This window comes from Centruroides vittatus, unplaced genomic scaffold (genome assembly GCF_030686945.1).
Source record: "Centruroides vittatus isolate TY-2023 unplaced genomic scaffold, ASM3068694v2 contig_885, whole genome shotgun sequence".
Lineage (NCBI taxonomy): Eukaryota > Metazoa > Arthropoda > Arachnida > Scorpiones > Buthidae > Centruroides > Centruroides vittatus.
This window is the reverse complement of record NW_027122577.1, coordinates 89,740-116,987: the sequence shown is the minus strand read 5'-3', so window position 1 is coordinate 116,987 and position 27,248 is coordinate 89,740. Positions and strand designations below refer to the sequence as shown.

General features: G+C 34.1%; 1 protein-coding gene across 1 annotated transcript; it reads right to left on the bottom strand.

Annotated features, from left to right (window-relative positions):
- Positions 1 to 1,582: 1,582 nt before the first annotated feature.
- Positions 1,583 to 27,018, bottom strand: LOC136983728 (transmembrane protein 11-A, mitochondrial-like). The gene is made up of 5 exons (XM_067280552.1): positions 26,878 to 27,018; positions 19,429 to 19,557; positions 16,083 to 16,183; positions 2,203 to 2,258; positions 1,583 to 2,133 (listed from the first exon to the last, which is right to left on the bottom strand). The coding sequence occupies exons 1-5, from the start codon at positions 26,930 to 26,932 to the stop codon at positions 1,617 to 1,619; spliced, it is 858 nt and encodes a 285-aa protein (XP_067136653.1). The 5' UTR covers positions 26,933 to 27,018; the 3' UTR covers positions 1,583 to 1,616.
- Positions 27,019 to 27,248: the final 230 nt, after the last annotated feature.

Here is a 27,248-nt window from a genome sequence, read left to right as displayed (position 1 = left end):
CATCCATGCTAGCTACGCTAATGTCACATTCTATAAGATTTGTTTAGAAGCAACTTATTTAAATGGGGCCCCAATTTAAATTTTGTCTAGGGCCCGCAAGAGGCTTAATCCGGCGCTGCACGCACTGCATACCACCAAAACCGGCCCTGAGTCGTTCCAAGCGAGACTTTGTCGGCCTTCCATCCGTCTTTCCTGTTATATGTATAACCTTTGGTTCAAGTTTGGTTAATTTGTTGAAATCCGGTGGTGTTAGAAATAATTGGCTATTAAGTTCCTAAAACGCGTCGTGAACAAAATGTGATGTTTACACCAGGGAGGCCAAATCAGGAGCAATATATTGCTTATCAGAAATAAGCAAGAGTTGTTTTCTCCATTAAAATAGTATTATTTATATAAAGTTTAAGTTTATATAAAAAAAATTGTATAAGAAGATTGTGCAGGAGCCACAGTAAGTCTAGAAGAGTCACTTGTAGCTCCAGCTGTTTGGCCACTGAAGATTAACACATTCAATTGATTTGTAGCCATACTATAGTCATAAATGGATCTGTACTTCTAATTAATACTTTAATATTGATAACAAAATCTATCTATAAAATTATTAAAAATAAAACAGTGAAATAAGATTTTATTATTAAAATTAACATGCCATTTAAATTCCAGTTACTTTAACTATTATCAATTTTAAGGATAAATGTTTCATAACTAAGATACCGTAACAACTTATGAATTTTTATAATACAATAGTTATTCATCTTCCATTTATTTTAAATGGATTATAAATTGTGTATCACATATTAACAAAAAAATTGTTGTTGGATAAGGAAAACTATTGATTTAATTAATCTTTATAATGTGATGTAAGCTTATATTTTCATATTTCTTTTATTAAATACTTTCCCTCAAAATTTATGATTCCTTAAATTACTCTTTATAAATACAATTAACTAGAAATTAATGCAACATTAAACATTTGTTTTAACTTTGCATTAGTTTATAGTTAATTTGCATTCTTCCCTGATTTTATCTTCTACATTTATAAAAGCTTAATATATTACAAAATAAATTCATTTTATTATTCAATATAAACTTTTAGTCTGTTATTATCTATCAATTAGTAATAAATAACTATGAGCCTGCTGGCCTTGTTGTTATGATTTCAGACTTATCACACAATTTTCCAAGTTTTATTCATTATTCTAAGATATTAATTTGAAATCATTAATCAGAAAGGTGTGTGATGAGTCTGAAATCATAATAAGGCCAATGGGTTCATAGTTATTTATTACTAATTATTTTATTATTGTAATAATTATTTGTTCTTTATTTATGATGTGATAGAATGATGATTTTCAGTGTTTACGTTGTGATGATATAAATCATAAACAAAACACTAATTTTAAATAAGGTATAATCAGAATATTTTGCATGTATTATAAGTCTTGTTCACTCATTACACGAATCACAATAATTAAAGTTTATAGATGATTTTATATATTATCTTTTATCTAATAAAAACTGATCACTTTTATCTTTATTTTAAATTTACAAAATAAATTGAAATTAAATTTGGTTATAAAATGAATTGCACTTTCAAATCTTTTATTTTTCTTATTTATTTAAATTTTCATTTTTCCCGAATAAAATTTATAAAAGTTCCATAGACAAATACTAGTTGCCGAGATTGTCATGGTAAGACGAGCAAAACTTTTAAGTCTATCTTTTTTTAAAATAAGAACTGTTGGATTTTGGTTAGAAACTAACATTGCAAATCTTGCTATCTTTTTTGGATTTTTTTCCACCCTATAATTAGTACATGGATCAAACTGCCACGTTAAAGTGTATACAATGGAACTTAAGACGGTAAATGCACACAAACTGCAACAAACATATGGTTTTTTGAAAATATATGCAGATGTAATGGTTCCTAAACTCATAATTATATTCATTTTATGAAAAAAATTTCCAAAGGTAATCCACATAGATGCCATTTCACCAAGTCCTTCCGGTTCTATAACAATAATATGTTTTCCTGTCTCCATTGCCTTCTGAAATTCAATATCCTCAGTTTGCAACACTTTTTCATCTTTTGGATGTTGATGAATAATGACAATTCCTTGTTGTTTAAGTTGTTCCCTAATTTAAATGACAAAATCAGAATGCTTTTAAAATTAAAAAGTTCAGAATAAAAGTAATTGAACTCACTTGAGGTCTGTGCAACCTGAAAGTGTACTCCTAGGATCATCTATATTTAATGGAATCTTAAAAAAAATTATTATTAATGTTTCTGTTTTTATGATAAATAAAACAGTAATATAATTAAAATTTTAATTCTATGAACCAAAAAGTTAACACAAAATAACATTCAATAGATATCACAATCTTTTTAGTGATATATTATCCATTTATAATTTTTTATATAACCAATTCAGTAGACTAAAGTGACTGACTATACAGAAGATGCCATTCAAATTCTGAATTGTTAAAAGTCCGAATCAATTTTCCCTGTTAGAAATAATGGAAAATGAATTAATCCATTTCCTTAAACCCCAGATCTTGAACAACCCCCATATCAAAAAAATTAAACAGCAAATACACAAAATTTAAGGCAAAAATAATACAATTAAATGCCCTAAATAATAATAATTAAAACATGAAAACAACAGATAAAATACACAAATACAGTAGAGCATCGATTATTCGGATAACCGATCATGTACAAAAAATATATTAACCTATCCCATATTGAAATTTTTCTCCGTTGCGTGTCGCTTCGCGTTGAATTTTCGTCGATGTTCAGCCTAACGAAAATTTTTTAAAATGTAATAATCGTGGCTATTGTATCGTTAAAAATTATTTCTTTATTTTGCACAAACAAAATAAATATATTGAAAAATATAAAAACAAAAAAATTATATTTCGGAAGTTAATCTAGTATCAAAAACATTCCGATCAACGAAACAGGGTACGTTCGTAGTCCGAGTTAAGAATAACGATGACGTCATTCTCGTTTATTTCCTTAGACTTTTCGACCGATTCGTTTATAAATGGCTGTTGTAAAATCGAAGATATGAATGTTACTAGTGCAGCCTTATCCTTAATATTTTTCTTAGATTGCTTCGGGTGAACAGTTATTTCTATCATTTCACCTTTTAATTCACAATTTAAACACTCGAGTAGATTTAGAAACATCGATATCGTCGGGCGCCATTTTCTTAACGAAGTGAACTAACTTTTTACTTCGTGAACTTCGTTAGAGTTTCGTCCGAAATGTCATCACCGCAGAGCATGCACACTGAGCGAGGCTACTACTTTTTGACCGATTCGTTACTAACACGTTTAGGGTCGATTTACACACAACAGTGACGTGCCGGCACAGTGCAGTAAGCATCGATAAATATCATACATAGCCAATCAGAATTTCATGTACGATACTGTACGATTGACAGAATACAGATCACGTGTCGTAGATGAAACTCTGATTGGCTGTGTGTGATATTTATCGATGTTTATGCACCAAACGGTCACTGTGACGGCACATCACTGTTGTGTGTAAATTGACCCTTAACTGATTTGACTTTACGAACGTACCCATAGAACGAGTTATTTTATCTCGTATCATGGTTGCGTTAGTGCTTCCAGCTAAAATACGCACACCAACAAAAATGATATTGGAGTAGCCCAAGACATAGCCAAATATTTTATCGCCACAGCACCGTCGGAAACTTGAATTTGCCGACTGGAATGCTTTCGGTTAACCAATGTTTCGGTTGATCGGTATTCGGATAATCGATGTGACTATGGAGACGCGAATTTGGAGCGAGCAATTTGGTTTTCTCAAAGGAAACCATGCACAAGCGAGAAATAATGCTGGCAAAAGCGAATTTCTGGTTCTCACACATATCTGACAGGTTTTGATATTTATCGCATCTCGCCCGCTCGCGTCTGCATAGTCGCACCCTAATAGCATTGTAATTGTAGAGATTTCCAAGCCTATTAACCTCAACGTGGTTTGGATACCATTCTAAGACCGTTGTTCTCACATCCTCCTACTTCTTCAAAAGATCTTTAACAGCAGATGTCAGCAATGATCCTCTTTTTCAGAAGAAAACACATCTCGTTAAGTTTCTGTGTGCTCTTCATTTAAGAGTTGTCATCTGATCAGTTTCAGATTCCATTATGAGCTCTTCAATGTCATCTTTATTCATCTCCAATTCCATATCTCTAGCAGTTGTCACAATTTCATCCATAATTTCAGGGATCATCTCTGTCTCCCTGAATGCAAGAGGGACACAGCTTTTGCCAAGCAGAATTCAACTGTCTTTGAGAGACTTCTGACCATACCTTTTGAATGAGCTGTATAGAATATCAAATTTTTCTTTCCGAAACGTTTTTAATGTCATTGCTGAGAACTGTTATGCTTCAAAACACTGACAAAACAGTGCTCGAATGTACAATTTTTTGAAACCTGCAATAACCTCTTGATCCATTAGTTGAATCAACGAATTGGTATTCAGAGGCAGAAACTGAACTGTCAGCCAGGGAGTCTTCCAGCAAATTATCTTCAAGGTATTTTGGGTGTCCTGGTGCATTGTCCAATAGAAATAGTGCTTTTAATGGAAATTCATTGGTCTGAAGGTAATTCTTGATGCTTGGAACACAAACTTCAAACAGCCATTCTTTGAAAAGAGCCTGCATGACCCATGCCCTTTTATTCAATCTCCACATCACTGGCAGTCTTTCTTTAATTATGGAATTTTTTTGAACGCTCTAGGGTTCTCAGAGTGATAGAGAAGAAGTGGGATAAGCTATGTATCACTTGCTAGCATTAGTTCCCAAAAGTAACGTCAATTGGTCTTACATGGGTTTATGCCCAAGAATATTTTTTTGTCTTTTGTGATGTAGGTACAGTACATGGTTCGGCATGTACTTCCAAAATAAACCAATTTCATCAAAATTGAAAATTTGTTGTAGACAATATCCTTTTTAATGAATTCTTCAAATTTGAGACGGAACTCAGCTTCTTCATCTGCATTAGCAGACTCACCTTGAATTACATGTTTATCATTCTCCAAAACTTTTAAAGTCATCATTCAGAAGAACTGTCATGCTTCAAAACACCTTGAATTCTATCTCCTCATGTGACAAAAATATAGAGTTTGTTTCTTCAGTTCTTCAAAAATTTCTCTAGCTTTCTCTTGAATGATAGTCATACTAGTTACATTTTTTTTCATTTCCCTTTCTTTTATCCAAATTAAAAGAAATATCTCCATTTTCTCATGGATGGAACATCTTTGTTTCTCAGATGGAGTTTTCGTTATTCCTTCAGCTTCTTAACTCTTCTTGATTATATCTTTCTTAGTTAAGATTGTGCCTACTGTAGACCTGCTCAAACCATACTGCCTAGCAACATCAGACATCTTCCCACTCTCTACTTTGGATATTATCTTTTTCTTGGTTTCTATGGTGAGCACAGTTCTTGACACACCACTCTTTTTGGGTTCCATAATATTATCAATTTCTTTTTGAAATAAAAAGTTCAGCAAAGCACTCACAAAAATTTGGAGAACAGAAATCAACTAGCAATACAAAAGAATTATGTAAATGTGATGCCCGAATGAAATTCAAAATTTTGGTGTTAAAACATTAATGAATATCCAATAGGAGTTAAACTCTCACCTTTAGAAAATAAAAACCGAGGCAAAACTTAACGAGTGCCTGACAGTCTCGTGAAGACTATAAAAAATTATTTGTCAGAAAAGTAAACAAAAAACTGGAATTATAATGAAGTTTCAAAGTTTGGGGAAACACTATCCGATCGGTATCAGGTTGAGCATCAATGTTGACGTCTCCTGTGCTCCAAATGGTTTTGAATTGTTATATGAAGACAAGGGAAAATCAATTGGTATTTGTTATTTTCCATCGCTTCTTCTTATGTTTGTTTAGTGAAGTGTTTGTTATCCGAACATGTGTTCGTTCTCCAATCATAAAAATCTTTCGCGAAAGTGTTCGTTATCTGATTTGTTCACTATCCGAACTGTTCATAAACTGATCACCCACTGTATTGAAGATAACAGAATTCTAAGAATGGCTAATGAAGAGAAGATCTGCAATATTTTTTCTTATGAAGAAATAAAGACTAATTCTATTTCTATTCATAATTATCTGCTATATTTAAAAAATGGGTTAATGTTACCTATGGTAGCAAACATGGTGGCTCAACTATGAAACAGTGAGGACACACATTCTAACCTAACCTATTCTAATAAATTACCAGAATTATTACCAACCAAATTATTAGAATAGGGGGTAATTAATTAGAATAGGTTAGGTTAGAACGTGCGTCCCCACTGTTTCAGAGACAAGCCGCCATGTTCACTACCATAGGTAACATTAACCAAAAAATGAATTGATAACACAATGTAAACAAATATAAAAATCTTTTATTGTTATGTTAAAAATTTATTTTGTAAAATATAAACACTTTCATTCAAAATTTGTTTGCATATTCTAATTTATAAATAGATGTTCACAATATAACTTGTGAACTTCATCAGAACAAAAAAATCATTCTTTTTATGATGAAGTTCATCATAAAATAATAAAAATACTTGTAAATTAATCTATTTTCAATATATTTCAACTTTAAACATTATTTTATTAACTTTAATTATGATACCAGTATAGATTTCCATGGAAAACTGGTATACAAACAAAAATTCAATATACTAATTTTTCTTTATAATGAATTCAAACATTATTATAAAACACAAGGAATCAACTTATTTGTTTCCAATTAATGTTTTTCAAAACCCTACCATCTCATTGTCACATTAAATAACTGTGGTTTCAAAAACAGAGAACAAAGAAATTCCAATGACATCTGACAGATTCAAACAAACTATATTTTACTTTAAAAAGTTATAATTATGTAGAAAAATAACTAAATGATTGCCTTAAACAATCGGGGCTATAACTCTGCTAATTTAATGATTAATACTAAGTAATTGCTACTAGAGGTAGATGTCAGGTGCTGTCAATAAGTTGTTGTGTGCAACACAATAATTCAAATTTTGAAATATTGACACATGCATCCAGGAAAGAGACGGTTGACATTTGGACCAAGTTGAGATGGGCTATTAGCTGGAGCGAACGTGAAGAGCTAGATCCAGTGCGGCTCATGATTGGCCAACCGTCGGACTTACAACAAATAGTATATAAGGAGATGCTGTGGCAGGAAAAAGGGTTGCTACAACTGTCTTGCAAGCTGAAGCTATGACTGTTGTGGAAGTGGTTGCCACTGAACGCAGCTTGTGAAGTCTTAAGGTGTCTTTCTGATGAACCAGAGAGTGGAAGACCTGAAGTACTTGAACTTTATGGTGTGCTTATCAACGGACCAGAAGCAGACATCGATATAAGAACCTTTATTTGAATTTTACTGGTGCCATTATTTATTAACTTATTAAAACTGCCCCTAATAGCAAATTATTTAGTATTAATCCTTAAATTAGCAGAGTTATAGCCCAATTACTTAAGGCAATTGTTTGGTTATGTTTCTACATACATATTGAGCTTCACAATGTTTGATATACTATGTTATAATGTACCACCTTAAAAAATAACTCTAGTAGAGCAACGATCATCTGAAACAATTTGAAACTGCAGTTGTTCGGACAACTGATCATTTACAAAAAAATATATTAAACACAAAACTGCATTGTATATATTTTGTATTACATGTCTTACAAATACATAAAGTAGGCTTACAGTTTAGGAAAAGAAGTCCAAAATTGTCTTTTGCTTCATAACTGAAACTGTTTTTTTTGCCTCTGAGACTCGTTTTTTTGCTGCTAAATCTTGTACACGTTTTAAAAACAGCAATTGGACAGCATCACATTCTTCTTGTTGTTCTAACCACTTCATAGCTGTCTCAAGGCAGTGAAAAGCTTCCTCGCTGGATGGAACTTTTTCAGCACGATCATCATCACTAGGCTCTTCTTCATCGTCGCAAGGGTCTTGGTCGTCGATGACACCGGCAATGATTTCATCATCCGACAATACTTGATAGCCAGGGTCATCGACATCACATTTGAGCCAGTCTTGAATGTTTTCCTCATCACATTCTTCAAAACCAGAATATTCTTTAATCAGTCCAAACAGTTGTGATACAAAGTGGCTGTTTGGTGGCTCTTCAGGTGCAGTGATAGACTCATTTGATGGTAGGAGCTTATTCCAAGCTGTTGCTAGTGTAGTTTGGTTGACAGTAGCCCAAGCTTCTGCTGCCATGTACACAGCATCCTTCAAGTTAATTTCAGCATACATTTGCTTAATTGTTTTTCCATATTCTTCCCCAATCAGTACCATATGCAGCAATGCCTTTCTGTAATAACATTTGAAGCTTTCAATGACCCCCTGGCCCATCGGTTGGAGGAGTGAAGTAAGATTGGAAGGCAAGAAAACAACTTTGAACTTTCCGTTTTCTCTTTCCAGTGAAATGTCTGAGGGATGACATGGGGCATTATCAATCAACAACAAAACATTTCCAGAATTCCCGGTTGTAAGCTGATGCATTTTGACTTCAGGGATAAATACAGTTTCATACCATTCTTTAAAAATCCTTGTATCCATCCATGAATTCTTTTGATTCTTGTAGGTAACCGGCAAGTTTTTTATTCCCTTAAAGCACCGCGGATTTTTAGACTTTCCTATGATTAGCAAAGGTAGCCTGTGTGTTCCTGTAACATTTGTGCATACCATAACAGTGACGCGTGATTTGCTTGCCTTAAAACCAGGTGCTGACATTTCATTCTTAGAAATTACAGTTTTTGTTGGCATTTTCTTCCAGTACAAACCAGTTTCATCTGCATTGTAGACATTGGTTTTTTTGTAGCCCTCCTTATCAATCATGTTTTTAAAACACTCTTTCAAATATTCAGTTGCTTCAGTATCATCCAACAGTTTTTCAGCCCGCTTGTCCGATTGCCTAATTCCATGCCTAGATTTGAAACGCATTAAGCCAGCCAGTAGTCGCTTTAAAATCAGCATTACCCCCTAGTTTCTTGTTCATTTCAAGAGCTTTTTCACAAATCATAGGGCCACTTATTGGTTGTCCTTGGCTACGTGCCTGAATGAACCATGTGTAAACTGCAGTGTCTAAATCCTGGTTTTCTGCCATTTTCATTGTTTTTCTGTGCAAGCTTCCATCTTCACTGTCAAGTATACTTGCAAACTTTTTAATGACATCGCTATTCTTTTTAATGTCCGATATTGTGGCATTTCCAACTCCATATTCCCGAGCTAAGCTTGATCCACTAGCACCACTCTTCAACCGGTCTATTATTTTAATTTTATCAAAAACACTGAGAACAACGCGTTTACGTTTAGTTGCCATTGTGAACGAAACAACAACTACAGTACATACAGATTTGTCACAAGTGACAAGTTTGGTTACATAGGCTGGTTGGAAGGAAAAGGAAAGTGCTGCAGTGCCACAGCACTAGCTGTGTGGCCAAATGTGATATTTTCAGAAATTTGAATTTGCAGACTGGAACACTTCGGTTAACCGTGTTTCAATTAAATGGTTTTCAGATAACTGATGTTCTACTGTATTTAAAAATTTAATTTCTTTTATAACAATTTTAAAATTATGATACATTTAATTACATATTAAAATATAAATTTTGGAAATAACAAAAAAAGATTAATTTTTTATAAATTTTATTACCATGATAAATTCAATTATTTTAAATTATACTCTCTTTCAAAGTTTTCAAAATCTTCATCAGTAAATACAGTTGATTGTTCTACAGTGTCTTGTTGACTATCTGTTGAATTTTTAGATTTCTTTTTCAATAGCTGTAAACATATATAAAAAACCAACACAATGAAATAACAGCTCGACTGAAAATAAACTCAATATATTTAAATTACATATAATATTAAATATTAATCAGTCAATTATTTATGATAATTTCATAAATAATTGTTTAAGAACAATCAGCATTTTTAATTTAAATCAAAATAATAATTATATTTGCTTAAGAAAGGAAAAAATTCAATTAAGACATTTTTGAGTGGAATACAAAGGCAATAAGAAAAGTTTTAAACTAAGTTAACTTAAAGAAAACTTTTCAATAGAATATTTAAGGATGTGTAAACTAAAAATCTGAAATAATCTGAAATATGAAAACTAATTTATTCTTGTTGGATGTTGTGGGATTACAAATATGAGGAATGCAAATAAAGAAAATATATTTCAGCAATCTGTCAGTTTAACAAAATCAAATCTACTCTACAGTTTGCTGCCTTTCAACTTTTGTTTTCACGTTTCAAACGATTCTGGAAGTCTTTAGTTGTAGTCTGAAGCTTATTCTGAATTTTTTTATGTAGTTCTCTTAGTGGAATTGGCCTCCTAAATAACCATATAATTTTGCTTTAGGTGGTATCAAACCATTTAATCGGTTTCGGTTGGGGATACATTAGACCAGCGATTCTCAATCTTCTTAGCTCTGCGACCCCCAAATAGAAAATATAAATAAAATTAATATTTCACAACCCCCACCCAAAGGAATAATAACAGTAAGCCTTACTGTTGCTAATTGAATTTTGACTGTAATTATAAAATGATAAATAAATAATAAAACAATGGGATCAGTTACTCAAATATTAAAATTAATAAATTCCAAGAAATTTTCTTTAAAAAAATCCTAAGAACTACAAGTGAAATTCACTTTTTTAATTCTGATTTCGACAGAGTTTAAAAACAGAGAAAGACCAGTAAATTATAAATGTAAATTTTTTAAATTATTATATAATCACATTGCACTAATTTTATACATTAAGAAAATACCGATAGTATAAAAAATGTAATACAACTATTCTTATTATTTTATGTCACTGCATTTATAGCAACGAGTATGAACATGCATGTATGATGTGTACATACATGAGCAATTTACAAGTTCCAACTTGATGTGTACAAGCTCTTTGTAATTTGATCCACGTATGGAGAAAATTTTAAATGAAAAACAAATGTAACCATCACATTAATTTCTTTTCTTTACATGTGTACTTATTGTAAGTAAAACATTTATAAGTTTATAATAAATGATTTTTTCTCATAAAATGATTTCATTATTGTCTCGCGACCCCAGGTTGAGAAACGCTGCATTAGACACATTGATTTCACAAGGATGTATTATATCCCATGTTGATCAAAATCAACAACTGTGTTTTGAGCATAGTGGAATTTTGCCATATCTAGTCAAAATAAAATCTCCATTCAGATAGTGCTTCTTTAAAAATGGAACTAGTTTCTTCTTGACGTACACAATACTATATACTTCCGTGTTGATGCAGTTTAGATGGTGTGATGAGGGCCCAAGACAGCCTGCAAGAGCTTATGGCTACACACATCAGAACTAATGCCAGAACTTCGTGTGCACTTCATTTTACTACTAGCATAATGTCTTTTCCTTTTTCAAAGTAAAAACTTTTATTTCCTGTATGTTGAGTTATCTAGTATAAAATAAGACCTATCATCTATAAGAACATGCAGAATTTTTTCAGGATGTAGATTCTCTTTGGTCAGCTGTTGGACTAACCTTGTTTGATTTTCTAACTGTTTCAGTATACTTTGTTTTCAAGAAAATAATTTCTGCACCCATGTTCTGTTCCTTTAATATCTCATGCATATATTTGAGATATTTTGAACTTTTGGCACAAGCTTACCAACAGCAGCATCAGTTAAATGCTTATGCTTCACTTCAGTCATTTTAACCTTTTTTCATCCACTTGCTTCATCTCTAAATAGTGTTTTCTTCTCTTCTAATCTCTTAATTGTAGCATATATCAAACTTTTTCAAATGCCTGTACTTAAATGTTTCAGAGTAAACAGTTTTTCTTTCATCAAATTTCAAATATAAAGATTTCCAATGAGTTTTCTATGTTTGTCTTCCATTTTTAAAAGTCAAATTATTTTCAAAAAAGAACATTTAGTATTAAATAAGCAACTCAAATGCAACAGGAAATTTACATGTTGAATTTCTTTTCACATGCACGTGTAGAAAAAAATAAAGTTACTCCAGATTTTTATTTTATATGCCTACAAATGTACATAAGATTAAACATTCTTTTCTTCTAGAACCTTCTAAATTAATTATTAAAATATTTTTAATTATAATTATAAACTTAGAAAATTTACGAAAAAATTTTCCATGAACAAATTTTAAGTGTCCTTTATTTCTTTGTCCCTTTGTACACCAAAATTTTTATTTTTATTTTTTTAAATGTATAATTAATTTTATAAAGTTAACACACCTTAATACTGAGAAAGCTCATTTATTCAGCTAAACAAACGTTTGTTTAGCTGAATAAATGAGCTCTCTCAGTATTAAGATGTGTTAACTTTATAAAGTTAAAGAATCTGAGTGTGAATAGGAGAGTATAATTAATTATAATTATTAAATTTAGCAAGTGATGGCACCTAATGCTTATCTCTAGGGCAAATTATTTAGCATTTAAATAAAAAAAGTAAACAAATAAAAATTGTAAAACTTAAGAGTTCACATTTTGATGAAAAAGTTCCTCAAATAATTTTTTTTACAATATTTAAACTGCAAATACTGTATATACATATTTCAGATTAGTTAAAGTAGCAGGTTTGCAATTAAAAATAAAGAAAATGTAAATAGTGGGAAACGTTATTAATGTATTTATGTGAATTTTAATTGCAGCTAAATGTTAATATCAAAAATACCACTCATACTATTTTGTGTATTATAATTAAATATATATATTGGAAATGTTGATAAACAAAATAAATAAAATCAATTTTAGGAACATAATTTGCAACAATCATGGTTTAATTATTATAAAGAAATTTTATACTGTATATCAAATTATACATCTTATGAGCAATTATTTATTGTGACATCACCACAATGCTGGGCTGCAATTTTTAATCACATTTTTAATTTATTTAATTTAAAATATATGCTCTCCACTTCAAATTAGTAGGGATTTGCCCCTGTACATTACCTTTCCTTTAACAATAGAGTAGTACAGGTCATCTATCTAACACCTTTCAGCGGAAAATTTTTGAATTGAAATAACATGACTTCCAGTTTGCATTGGAAGTTCATATATAGTTAATTGGGCCTCCTCCCCCAAAGTTTCCATATCTGGTTTCGTCTTTCATCTATCTAACTCCATTCTCGAGATTAAGGAAAGACTGATGGACAGGCAACAGTGGGAATTTATATGTCTACAATTTTTTCAAATTGCAGCCCAAAAATACTCATTACATAAAATTACTTTTATTTTCAATACTGAAAAATTAATAAGTGAAAGAATATCAGCACATTTAAATCCAGCAGATCCTTTAAATAGTTATAAAAACTTAGTCCCCCAATCCCACCTGCACATCAACATTAGTGAGGGGATGAATATGTGATGTGGTCAAAATATGCCAGAACAATCTTCCAGAAGGTTATCTCAAGACATGAATGCAGCATTGTAACACCTATCAACTCACCAAGCGATGATAAATCATTTTTAGAAAAAATACATTTCTCAAGACTATAAGACTATACATACTAGACGAGTCAATTTTGTTCTGTCCCTTCACACGCTGTTGAGGTAATAACAATTCCACGGCAAAGTCGACCTTTTATTGCAGGCTACTCGTCTGCCATACAATGCAAAAAAGTTAAAAATAGTCCTCTAGCAGTGGCCTAAAATAAAATCAATAAATACATTTTAAAAAATTTGCTGGGACGAATTTATTTTAGAAAAAATATTTTTTATAAATTATTTTAAAAAATGTATTTATTGATTTTATTTGTATGCCACCACTAGAGGACTATTTTTAACTTTTTTGCATTGTATGGCAGACGAGTAGCCTAATAAAAGGTCGACTTCGCCGTGGAATTGTTATTGCCTCAACAGCGTGTGAAGAGACAGAATGAAATTGACTCGTCTAGTATGTATAGTCTTTTAGAAAAAATACATTTCTTAAGACTAAGTAAATTCATCCTGGCAAATTTTTTAAGATGATAAATCAGATTGCCCAGAGAGTCAAGATATTGATCCTAGATTGATAATTTGAAAACAATTAAGGTATGGGAAAGGAAGCAGTACACTGGATTAGAATTGATTCTCTAAAGGTTGAAACATGGCATTTAAGAGGAATAAACAGCAAAGAAAAATTAGAGTATCATGAAAAATTCAATTTTCTGTCAGCAAACCCCCCAAAAAATAAGGGTACAATATAAATAGAAAAGTATGACTCCATAAATAGGAGTGTCAATACCACAGTGGAAGGAAGCCAAAATTATTGAAAAAGCTGAATAAGGGCCAAAAATAGAAATAATATGGAACACTGTTAAGTTTAACAAGAATTAAACTTTATGTAAAGCTTAATACTTTTACTGAAATTTAAAATTTGAAAGTCTAGGTTGTTTAAATTCAGAAATTAGTGTTACAATTTAAAAAATTTTAATTTTATGTAAGTTCTACTGGAAGTAAGGCCGCGACTCCACTAGTGCAAAAACGGCCGTAAAAGCTTTTAATCACGTGACCTATTTGCGTTCGCGCTCGGATTGCGGTGGAGGTCCGGCTAGCGAAGTTTTTATGGCGACGGTACTATTACAGTTGTATACGTGATATATCGATACAAAGACAATGATTATATTCTATGAGTTTTTTCTGTACTATAATTACAAATGTAGTAAAAATAATATCTTTACTTTTATATATTAACATTTATTATTGTATTACTAAGATTATATACAGCACTTATAAGCTTAGCTTTATTATTATATACTCCTCTAAATGAAGGATTTTCCTTTGGCCGTCTATATCTCGTATTTTAGGCATCCATTATAATAATCGGAATACCTCTTGTCGTAGATATATGAATACTTTTCGATGTCTTCAATAAATCTTTCCAAGTAGCCACGAGAGAACGTACACAAAAGCTTGTTTTTCGCCATTTTCACACATGTCACAATGACCTAGATTTCACTGAATTCTGATTGGTGGATGGTACCGTTTTACGGTTGTATTCGCATCAAAAGTTGAACACTGCTCAACTTGCTTTTACGTTGGTTTTACGACCTGCTCAGGTGTAAAATATCTTGGTCACATGATTAAAAGCTTTTACAACGAGGGGTTTTACGGCCATTTTATGGCTAGTGGAGTCGTGGCCTAAGTTGTTTTTAAAGATGTGCTATAGTAACTCAAAAATCTTTTATATAAGTAAACAAAAAGGACCTCATTATGTGAAATAGCACTTCTCGTTACTAATAAAGAAGAGAGAAGATACTGATTTTCTTTGATAGTATCCTTCCATTGCAAAGGATGCTATTAGGATACTATCAAAGAAAATCACTCTCCACCAACTACAGCAGATGGTGCATTTAATATAAGAAAAAGAAGAAAAAATTACTGAAACAAGAAACTGAAAATATGTTTTGAAGTTGTAACAAAAACTGGACAGAATATACTTGCCTGATTTAATGTGTCAATTTAATCAATCATATACTCATTTCTTTAAGTGTTTGGAATAATTTCTTGAAAGTTACCCTCACATAAAATATTACACACAAATCTATAGGAAGATTTTTCTTGACAAAGATAATCATATGTAAAGGAGAAAAAAGAAATAACAACAAATTTTATGGATGATGATGATAAGGAATTTACATTAAAAATCTCTCTTAAAAAGTAAAAACTGTTTTATTATGCCTGTATTTTTCTTTCCAGGTGATTTTCCAACATCCAGATACTATTTAATTCTTACCTGTATGTATAAACAGTAATAATAATAAACAGACTGGCTAGTAAAATTTGTTATATTGATGTGCCTAATTTATGCTTTAATTTTATCATTAAAGTATACACAGACGAGAAAAACAAAGACAAAATAAAAAGCAAAAATCAATTTATGTATAAAGCTAATATTCCATGTCAGAAAAATGACTCAAAATATGTTTAATGAAAGTATAAAAATTTATTTTATTCAAATAAATAAAGTAATATTTATAAATTTTTTCTTATGAAAAGAAATTAGAAATAAAACTCACTTTCTCAACTACTTTTGAACTGATTTTTTTATTTGAAAATCTTTCTATAATGTATAAATTATTTTCTGTTTGGTCTTGTATTTTCTTCTTCTTGAATTCATCTATAAATAAAATTACATGATTATTAAGAATTTTAACTTAATAAAAAAAAAAAAAACCATCAAAACTGATATACCTGAAAGGTTTCAGTTAAAATATCAAATAATACTAAATAGACTATTCACAGCTGGGCCCTGCCATACATGACTAATACATTCCAAAACCTCTTGTGTAAGCAAAATTCATGTAAAATAGCAAACCCCATTAATAATTAAATACAAGTAGGCCTCCTACAACGTGGTACCTTTACAACGCGTTTTCGCTCTAATGCGGTTGGAAAAACACGGAAATTTTCTTACAGTGCGGTACTTTTACAAGACAGTTTAGGGTATTTAGATACGAATTATCTTTCACATAACAGAAAAATCGCAACAGATCACATAAATGCAGTGGAACTTGACAAAACAAGCTCAGATCTTGAAATAAGGCCAGTCAAACATTCTCAAACAACTATAATAAGTGATGACGTGGACTAAATTTGCGAGCATAACATTATGTTTCTTTTTGACTTGAAATCATAATCTTTTTAGTTTTTATATGATGTTGGATTTTATTTAAGCTTTTTATGTACATAAATTTAAAAAATGATGAAAATGTTACACCATAAAAGGCAGTTTTTCTCTTTTTAGAACTGAATCCCAGTTTTTGTATTAAGTTGGTGTCTCCTATAACGTGATTTCCCACAATGCGGTATTTTCAAGGAACGTATCTACCACGTTATAGGAGGCCTACCTGTATTTCCTATACTAACATACCTATTATACAAATTTTTGTTATAAATGAGGCAAATAAATACCATATTAATAATAAATAGCATGATGCCATAAATCAAAAATTTTTGGAAGCAAACTTTTCTGATTAAATTTAAAATTTTAATTTTTTCCTTTAAAGTAAGTATTCATGACTTTTCTTTGACTTATCAGATCTACACTATCATTATCCTTATTTTTGGAACCATGTTTACAGAGTAATTAGTTTATATGAAACTAAAGCAATGATATATTCACACTGAAACTCAAAAATAAAAGTATCTTCATACCTCATTCCCTTATACATTCCTCAGGAACACCAGTGTCCTTGAGGAGAGTGTAAGATGTTATCATTTGATTATTAGATAATTTGGTTTACTATAAAATAATAGTAAAAACCTCTAATTTGTGAACACTCTAGGGGAAAATCAAAAGTAGTCATAAAACAGAGATTGTCATTTACAATCTTTATTTCAACATACAATGTTATAAAATTTGCAACAACTTACAAAGACAAGAACATTTACTCAAAATTTTAGATATTTTAGGAAAGTACACCAAAGACAAAATTTCAACAGTAGTCTGTTTTGCAAAATTACTGTTTTGTCAAAAAATTTTTGAATGTTATTTATAGTTTGATTTAGCAAATCAAATCAATCAATTTCAGATATCAATACATAGACATTCTGTAAGTGCCTTAGACATTCAAAGTAATGTAATCCAATGAAGGCTTTTAAATAAGGTCAAAACACATTAGTTATTAAAAAATTCACACCAGAATTAATAACTGCTTACGATTCTGTTAATGAATATGCAAGTTACCAATAAAAGTTGAAAAGTTGCCAGCCACCCTAATTGTTTTATTACAGATGCTGTAAATTATTTCTTAGGGAAGAAACATTAATTCACACCAATGCTTTACCTTGTCAAACCATCTTTATTTTGTCAATGCCATATACATATTTTAGGAACTTTCTTCTCTTCTTCAGTATGGCACTTCCTGGGATATATTATTTATCTATTTTTTTTAATACATTTTGAGAAAGACCAAATATAGTATATGGTATCTGTTGCACATGTAACAGATACTGTATATTGTATTTGGTCCATATACAGATGAAATAAAAAGAAAATTACTAATGTAATTTAAAGAACATGAGGCTGAATTAAAATACAAACAAACAAAAATTCCATATTTTATGAACACTAATGTCAATAACTGTAAAATAGATAAAAATAACGTAAAAATCCTTGATCACGAAGAAGACATATACATTAGAAAATTTTAAAAAGTGTATGCATATCAAAAACTAGTAGGGTAGATGTACCAGTTCTGGCCAGAAAATAAATTTAACTTGAAAATATAATCACAAATGAAACAAACTTTCATTGTTAACTGTGTGAACAGTTAACAATAAAAGTTTGTTTCATTAGACAGATTTGAATATATGGTGATTATATTTTTAAGTTAAATTTGTTTTCTGGCCAGAACTGGTACACTGGCCAAAACTGGTACATCTACCCTAATAACTTAAATAATAATAACAGCATAGAAATAAACAATAGCTGAAAAGAAATTTTGTAAACAAGACATCTCTGCATTCACCAAGAGAAGGAAGGGAAAAAATAAGTAACACAAGTTTGGCAGGATGTGAGTAAAGTGGGAAATTTAGTCACTCAATGATTCTGAAACAATATTTTCAAATAAGTAATTCCTTTAATTTAATAATCCAGAAGAAAGAATACACAAATTTTTAACAAATTTACTACTACTCATTTAGCTTCTTATTTGAATTTGTATTAAATTATTATTTCAGCAACCTAATAGTGATGTTTTTTACGCAAGCTTATCACAATGACTTCTGTAATAAGTTTGGGAAAAAACAGCATTATTAGATTCTTGAAATAAGAATTTAAATTTACTACTGTTTCACACAAACTTACTACAGAGATGTCTTGTAAACAAAAAAATAAAGACAAATATAAGTAAAAAGACAACTTCATTATACAAATAAAAATCTGTATTAAAAAAAGCAGAAAAATAATGTATCCCAGGAAGTGCAAATAAGACATTGATGAAATAAAGATGGCCTGGCAAGCACTGGTGTAGATTGATGTTCCTTTCCTAAAGAAATAATTACAGCATGGATAATTTATTTTCAATATCAGGTTCAAAAAATAATTTAGAATTTAATAGGTACTTAGTTAAAAAAAAAAAGGTGCAAACTTACTAAGTGACATATTAGTAATTATCTTACAATAAATAACAGACATTCTAAACAACAAAAAAACTTGAACATCATTATCTATAACAATAAGAACTTAATCAATCATTATATCAATCTGAATGCTGTTTAATTAGAAATTTTATCACTGGAACTTAGATGATCTTAAGGTCAAGTTAATCTTTCAAATTTTCATGCCTTAAAGATACAATTTCAATAAAGAGAAAAGTGTCATATTTAAAAAACAAATTATGAAATAATCATATGACTTACCAACAACTGAATGAATTTTCTTATCTTTTAAATTTAATTTATTACAGATTTTTTTCTTTTGATGTTTTCTACGTTCCTTTTTCAAACCGTATTTTTTTGTACTGGTAATCGTATTCTCTTTGACAGTGTCTGAAAAAATTAAAATACTAATGTTAACATAATGTCAACAAGCATTTTTTCATTTTATTAGGCACAAAGAATTTTATAATACTTTCTACAACTGTTTTTGTTTCTAAAAAAAATTGAAAACTAAGTATGTGACTCTGAGAATAAAATAATCTCTCAAACACAAACAAAAAATAAAAATATAAATGTATCAGATAGACCAGTAACATTAGTTCTCCAAAATGAATCAGCCAATCCTAACTCAGTCTACAAACTATGAATCACCCATAGTAATCTGTTGAGGAATATGATAAAACTTTAATTAAACATCTCCAAGAATCAAAAATCTCATCCAATGAATTTCAAAATCATTAAATTTTCATGTTTATATAACCTTTTGCAAGATATAGCCCTCGAAATCAGTTGCACACAATTCTGAGTCATGCCATATGCTCCACTAAGACTATAGTGTTTAACATTTTAGCTCATGCGACTATGCCAGCTTCGAGTAGCCCACTCGACTGTTCATGGAGTATTTGATGTTATGTACTTTTAGAGGATGTGGGGTCTTGCCCCACCTGGCACAGAGGTGCAAGCGATAATGAGCACCAAAGCACATGATTTCATGCAGCGTGTCAACAAGACGAGCAACAGCAAAGCTTGACGACACAGAGCACGGAGAATAGGCAGCAGTACTGCTTCAAGGTAAAAATTGTTTTCGGTCATTAGAAGTTAACGCATTTATTATTTGTTATAGACACTGATCTCAATGCCTATAACATAACTTGCTTGCAAGCTGTAACATCTGCAAGCAAGATGGCAATCGGAATCGCGGCGATTCCAATCGCCTGCTGTCGGGTTCCACATTTGGAGGTAAACATCTTGCAAAGGATATTCTCCACTTCTAATACACCGGGATGATATACTCAACGTTTTCTCCAACCTATTATCTTGCAAAAGGTCAATGTCAGACTTTTCCTTATTCTTTGTCAATACATATCATTAAAATGTCTGATCACCATGCTGTACTGACTGTTAGGGTCGAGTTATAAACTCCGTAACGTAACCATATCCGTAGCTGTAAGCGTATCCGTATAGCGTGGGTATAAACTCTGTATCTTATCCGTATGGCCGTACCACATTCCATAAGAAAAGTTTGGATCGATCAAACTTTTACAGTAGGGATACGGAGAACTGACCAACTGTGCATGCGCTAGGTCACCGTCAGTCGATATACAATCAGAAGTTGTGCCAGAAGCAACAGACGAAACTTTCACAAATTGGTTAAAACGTAACTTTTGCCCGACAATGCTGTTTCTGAATAATATAAAATTTTAAGATACGAATTAATTTAGTCATAAAAAAAAAAAAAAATAGAATAATAATAAAATGAATAAATTATTATAGTGTTAGATCTGGCAGTAACTACCGATGATTTTGCGCATGCTCACGATGGACTAGTTTCTAAACCGTAAGAAAGTTTGTCCCTTTACGGATACGGAAAAGGACTTACGGTAGTTTATAACTATTGCTATAGATATCCAGTGTAGCAAACATTTACAAATACGGATACGGTTGTGTTATGGAGTTTATAATTCGACCCTTAAACACATGATAGGCTTAACAGAGCATGCAATGTGACTCCATACAGTGCCTGGAAGTAGGCTTTAGGCTGACTTTGGAGGGCTATATCTGGCAAAGGGTCTCATTTAAAGGTATGGTTTCTTTGACTGTTTTGTTCCTATAGGCATGCTCTACAGCTATGTTAAGGTCCCAACAGCGTCATTCACATCTGAAATCTTACAAAACAAATATTTGTTCCATGTAATTTATATCCTATTGTTATGCGGTGGTCGGCAACACTGCGACTGACCACTGTCCCCAACCGGCGTGATGTCAGGGTCGAGGCTAACCACTTTTCGGCTCGACGTGCTTCAGTTCGGATGTCCGCCTCGTGCGCTCCAACCCTTGTCTCCACGATCAACATTGTTATACCTTCTGTACATATAGTTGTACTTAGCTGTAAATAAACACGTGATAACAGCATTTAGACTTTTTCTTCAATTCGAGAATACACCACTCAACGCCACGACGACCCTGTTCGTGGATGCGATCGGATTGACCGATCTTGCCGACTTTGACTATAAAGAGGAAAAAATGTTTCCAGAGCGACTATGTCTTAATTTATTAAACAAAAATTTAACATCCGACGTACTTCAAAAAACTTTAAATGAAAAATCGTCGCCAGAGGGACCGAGTCAACAAAATCTACATTTTCCAGTGCATTTTTTTGAGTGGATAAAGGCCCGAACTCCCGAATGGACATGGATGTAAGAAAAGACGTCGTAAGATCCCATTTTCCAATTTTTAAGAAATTTTTTATAATTTTAATTGGATTAACCCTGTTTTTTTAATATTGGATGGCTGAGTAGCCTCTAAAGAAAGGTCCGGTCATCTAAAAGAAAAATTGTTCTAGAACAAAAAGGGAAAAAAATGGAGATCGTCTAGGGAAGTAAAAAATGTTTCCAGAGCGACCATGTCTTAATTTATTAAACAAAAATTTAACATCTGACGTACTTCAAAAAACTATAAAGAGGTACTCTTAACGGTCCCCCCACTGGTGACCTGAACGTGATCCAACAACGTGGGAGCAACACCAAACATTCCCAAGCCCAAAGCCCGGACGCCATTTACGGAAATTCAGGTAGGCCTCTTTTTTTCCCTTCCACGCTGGTCAAGCAGCCGAACAAAGATGACGAAGCCTGAACCCACCACAGAAGTGAACAGAGTGGCTCTCAAACTACCTCCATTTTGGGACAAGACTCCAGAGTTGTGGTTCGCCAATATAGAGGCCCAGTTTGCCATTTCAGGCATCACAAAAGACAGAACCAAGTACTACTCTGTCGTTTCCGCTCTCAACTCTGACATTTTCAACTATGTAAGCGACATCGTCCTCAACCCACCAGCTGAAAACCGTTATAATACTCTTAAGGCCAGACTGCTCGCCAATTTTTCAGACTCGGAACAAAGGCGAATCAAAGCGCTACTCTCTGATATTGCGTTGGGAGATGAAAAGCCTTCACATTTACTAAGTAAAATGAAGCAGTTAACTAACAATAAATTAGGGGAAGATTTTCTTAAAACCTTGTGGTCACAATGACTGCCGCAACAGACCCAGGCGATCCTGGCAGCCTCCGATGACAAATTAGAAAACTTGGCCACCATGGCCGACAAAATAGGCGAAGTAACGCACGCAAATGTAAACGAAGTCCAAAAAGTCCCCGATAACACTCAAATTCAGCTAAGCGAGCTCCAGATGCAAAAAGAATCCCTGAGTCAGAGAATCGAACGATTAGCTCGACCCCGAGACAGGTCTAGGCAAGGAAGATCACAAGGGTGGCTAGCATCGCCCTTGGGGGATGCTAGCACCCTTGTGATCTTCCTTGCCTAGCCACCCTTGCTGGTATCACCAGAAATACAGGAGCGAGGCAAAACGCTGCCGCTCCCCATGCTCTTTCCACCAGTCGGGAAACTCTTAAGGAAATCACACGAAACGGCCCGCTGCGATTTCAGACCCAATAACAAGAGCCATTTATTCATTTTTGACCCCATTTCTAACCGCTAGTACCTGGTGAATAGCGGAAGCGACGTGTGTGTTTTACCCTTCTCAGGAAACGGCTCACGGGGTGACCCCCACGCTGTAAAGCTCTACGTGGCAAATGGTACACCGATACGAACGTACGGCACCAAGTTAGTTACGCTTGGACTCAACCTCCACCGCCGTTTTCAGTGGCCATTTGTACTAGCCGACATCAGTAAGCCAATCATAGGTGCCGACTTTCTGCGGCAATACGGATTGTTAATCGACCTAAAGGGCGCTCATCTCAGACTCAATTACCAATCTAGCCACCACAGGTAAAAAGATCGAAACAGATATTACTCAAGTAACGCTGATAGCCAGCTCGTCGACATACCACAGTATTCTGGAGAAGTATCCCGACATTTTCCATCCTTACCCGCAGGGACGGCCAGGGCACCCAAACACCACACTGTGCATCGCATTATAACAAAGGGACAGTCGGTATTCGCAAAACCCCGCCGACTGCACCCAGCCAAACTCGCGGCAGCTCGGAAAGAGTTCCAATATATGATGGAGCAAGGAATTTGCAGACCCAGCACCTCCAACTGGACCAGCCCCTTGCACATGGTGCCCAAGTCAAACGGCGATTTCAGACCAACGGGCAATTATCGAGCATTGAATCAACTTACGATTCCTGACCGCTACCCGTTACCACATCTGCAAGATTTCTCCTCTTCCCTATTTGGCAAAATTATATTCTCCAAGGTCAATTTAGTCCGCACGTATAATCAGGTTCCTGTACATCCCGACGACATTCCAAAGACGGCAATCACAACCCCTTTTGGCCTCTTCGAATTCAGGTTCATGCCTTTCAGGTTGTCCAATGCCCGGCAGACCTTCCAACAGTTCATAAATAAGGTACTCCAAGCGCTCAACTTTACCTTCGCATACCTTGATGACATTTTAATTGCTAGTGAATCGAGGGAGCAGCATGAGATTCACCTAGAGGCGGTTTTCCCTCACCTCTCCGAGTACAGCGTCAAGGTAAATCTGAGCAAATGTATATTGGGGGCACCAGAGCTACCATTTTTGGGGTACTTAGTCAGCAAGGAAGGCATTAAACCTCTACCCGAATGCATAAACCCCATACTGGCGTATAAAATTCCAACAATGGTTTGCGAGCTCAGGCGTTTTCTGGGGCTACTTAATTACTATCGTAGGAATGTCCCAAACACAGCCCATGCACAAGCCCCACTAAACGAGTTACTAAAAGGACCAAACCTTAAACCCAACAGCAAAATCCAGTGGACCGAGAAGACAACCAACACCTTCCACCATTGCAAGGAGGAATTAGCCAACGCGACACTATTGACACACCTGAATCCAAATGCGCAACTGGTACTTTTTACCGACGCAAGCGACATAGCTTTTGGCGGCTCACTAAATCAAGTTGACTCCTCCAACAGCGGCCGAAGATGCAGCCACTAGCTTTCTTCTCTGCCAAATTAACAGAGCCACAACGAAAATGGTCAGTTTTCGATAGAGAGCTTTATGCCATATACGCATCAATAAGGCACTTCAAGCACATGCTCGAAGGCAGGGAGTTTACGGTTTTCACAAACCATCGCCCACTGACTTATGCTTTTAGTCAGAAGCCAGAGAAGTGCACCCCTAGGCAATTAAGGCATCTTGACCTTATAGGACAATTCAGCACAGACATCCGCTACATCAAAGGCAGCGACAACACACCGGCGGACGTATTGTCACGGATCGAAACTATCGAAGTGCCAAACGCAATAGACTACACGAGCATCATGCAAGCCCAGATCAGCGACCCCGAATTACAACAATTACTGTCTTCAAGTACAGCCTTGCAGCTGAAGAAAATGCCCTTAACGAATGCAGGCCCCAAATTATTCTGTGATATATCTACAAACAAAATTCGTCCATATATCCCAGTTAATTTCCGCAGGCAAGTCTTCGATGCCGTACACAATCTGGCTCATCCTGGGATAAGAGCTACTGCCAAATTAATAACTAGTCGTTTTGTTTGGCCTTCCATTAGAAAGGACTCCCGTATGTGGGCCAAAACCTGCATTCCATGCCAACGAGTGAAAATTCATAGACACACGTGGAGCCCTGTCCAAAATCTTCAGGTCCCTAACGCCTGTTTTGAACACGTGCATATGGATATTGTAGGTCCCCTTCTGCCTTCGCAAGGTAACATGTATTGTCTCACGCTCATCGACAGGTTCACCTGTTGGGTGGAGGCTTTCCCAATCGCCGATTGTACGGCAGAGACGGTGGCAAAGGTTTTCTATGGTCAGTGGGTCGCGCGTTACAGTGTACCGAAGACGGTCACTACCGACCAGGGTAGGAAATTCGAATCGCACCTGTTCTGAGCTCTGACTAAATTGTTGGGTAGCAGCCTTTCACCCAATGGCAAATGGCCTGGTGGAGAACAGCCACCGCAGACTTAAATCGGCTCTCAAGGCTTGCTTGACCGACCGCTGGACAGAGGTCTTACCATCAGTGCTGCTAGGGATGCGAGCTGCCTTTAAAGAAGACATCAAGGCAACAACCGCCGAACTCGTCTACGGGACGACCTTATGTCTACCCGGCGAGTTTCTTGCCCCTACACTATCAGACTCAAATGCAGCAGTTTTCGTACAACAGCTCAAGGAGCAAATGCACCAACTGACACCAACTCCAACAAGATGTCACGGAACCAAGAAGATATTCGTCCCTCAGGACCTACAGTGCTGCACCCACGTTTTCGTATGGCACGACGCCGTATGGCCACCTCTGCAGCCGCCGTACGACAGACCATTTCCACTACTGCAGCGTGCAGATAAATTCTTCAAAGTCTGCGTACGGCAAAAAGAGACAGTTATCTCTATAGACAGACTTAAGCCAGCTTACTGTCTGGCAGAACACCTTTCACCAAGCGAGAGACCACCAACAGACGACAAGCAAGAGACAGACACGGAACAAGTTCCCAGTTCAACAGAAGTACAAGAGCCTAAATCATCAAGCACCACGCATTCGAAGCAAGAAGCCGAAACCAAAACTACGATGCGCTCCGAAAGACTCGTCCGATTTCCGGCACGTTTTCGTTAGCCACATGATCGTTACACTAGGAAGGGGTACTGCGGCGATCGGCAACACTGCAATTGACCACCATCCCTAACCAGTATGACGTCAGGGTTGAGGCTAACCACTTTTCGGCTCGACATGCTTCGGTTCGGACGTCCGCCTCGTGTGCTCTGACTCTTGTCTCCACGATCGACACTGTTATACCTTCTGTATATATAGTTGTACTTAGCTGTAAATAAACACGTGATAACAGCATTTACACTTTTTCTTCAATTCGAGAATACACCACTCAACGCCACGACGACCCTGTTCGTGGATGCGATCGGATTGACCGATCTAGCCGACTTCGACTATAGAGAGGTACCCTTAACGGTCCCCCCAGTTATTTTTAGTAGATTTAAAAGTTCAATCTCAGAAACACGTGTCACATCCATGCTTTTTATATCTTCAGTGTACAATCACACTCAATATAACCACTAGGCGGAGCGCATCGGAGAAAAAGCCAACAGGCTAGTCTCCATATGAACCAGCACACAAAAGAAAAAAAGAAAAATCAAACTCAATATCCTCAACAGGCTAACAACTATCGACATTCGTCATACCCATTCGTCAGAGTTAAAATTTTAATAATATATATACCACACTAAATGAATATCAAAGATAATTACCACTTTTCGGATCTCGAAATAAATCTAAAGACCTCTTCACTAACGAAGACGACATATTTTAACGCCACTTACGCCCTCTAGTTATTAGAAGTTCTTCAATAAGATTTAATATCAATTGATTTTATGTAAAAATCTTATTTATACTTTATTTTATTATATAATATGTCATTAGCAATAAAAATATACTATATTATTTATATAGTATTAAAATATGCACGAAACATTTTATCGTAATTATTATAATACATTTTTAACAATTTCTCAAGAAAACTAGATGGTAGAATCTCGTTGTGCTCAAAAGAAAGATCTATAATTTGTAACAAATATTTTAAAAAATCATTTGTTACGAATTTTGCATATATTACGTAAAA

Bases quoted from the DNA above. Each gene is read 5' to 3' on its own strand.
- LOC136983728 (XM_067280552.1), bottom strand. From the start codon at position 26,932: ATGTCGTCTTCGTTAGTGAAGAGGTCTTTAGATTTATTTCGAGATCCG. The intron at 19,558-26,877 runs GTAATTATCTTT...TAATTTTTTCAG, and splicing joins ATTTCGAGATCCGAAAAGTG to ACACTGTCAAAGAGAATACG. The intron at 16,184-19,428 runs GTAAGTCATATG...TTTTATTTATAG, and splicing joins GAAAATTCATTCAGTTGTTG to ATGAATTCAAGAAGAAGAAA.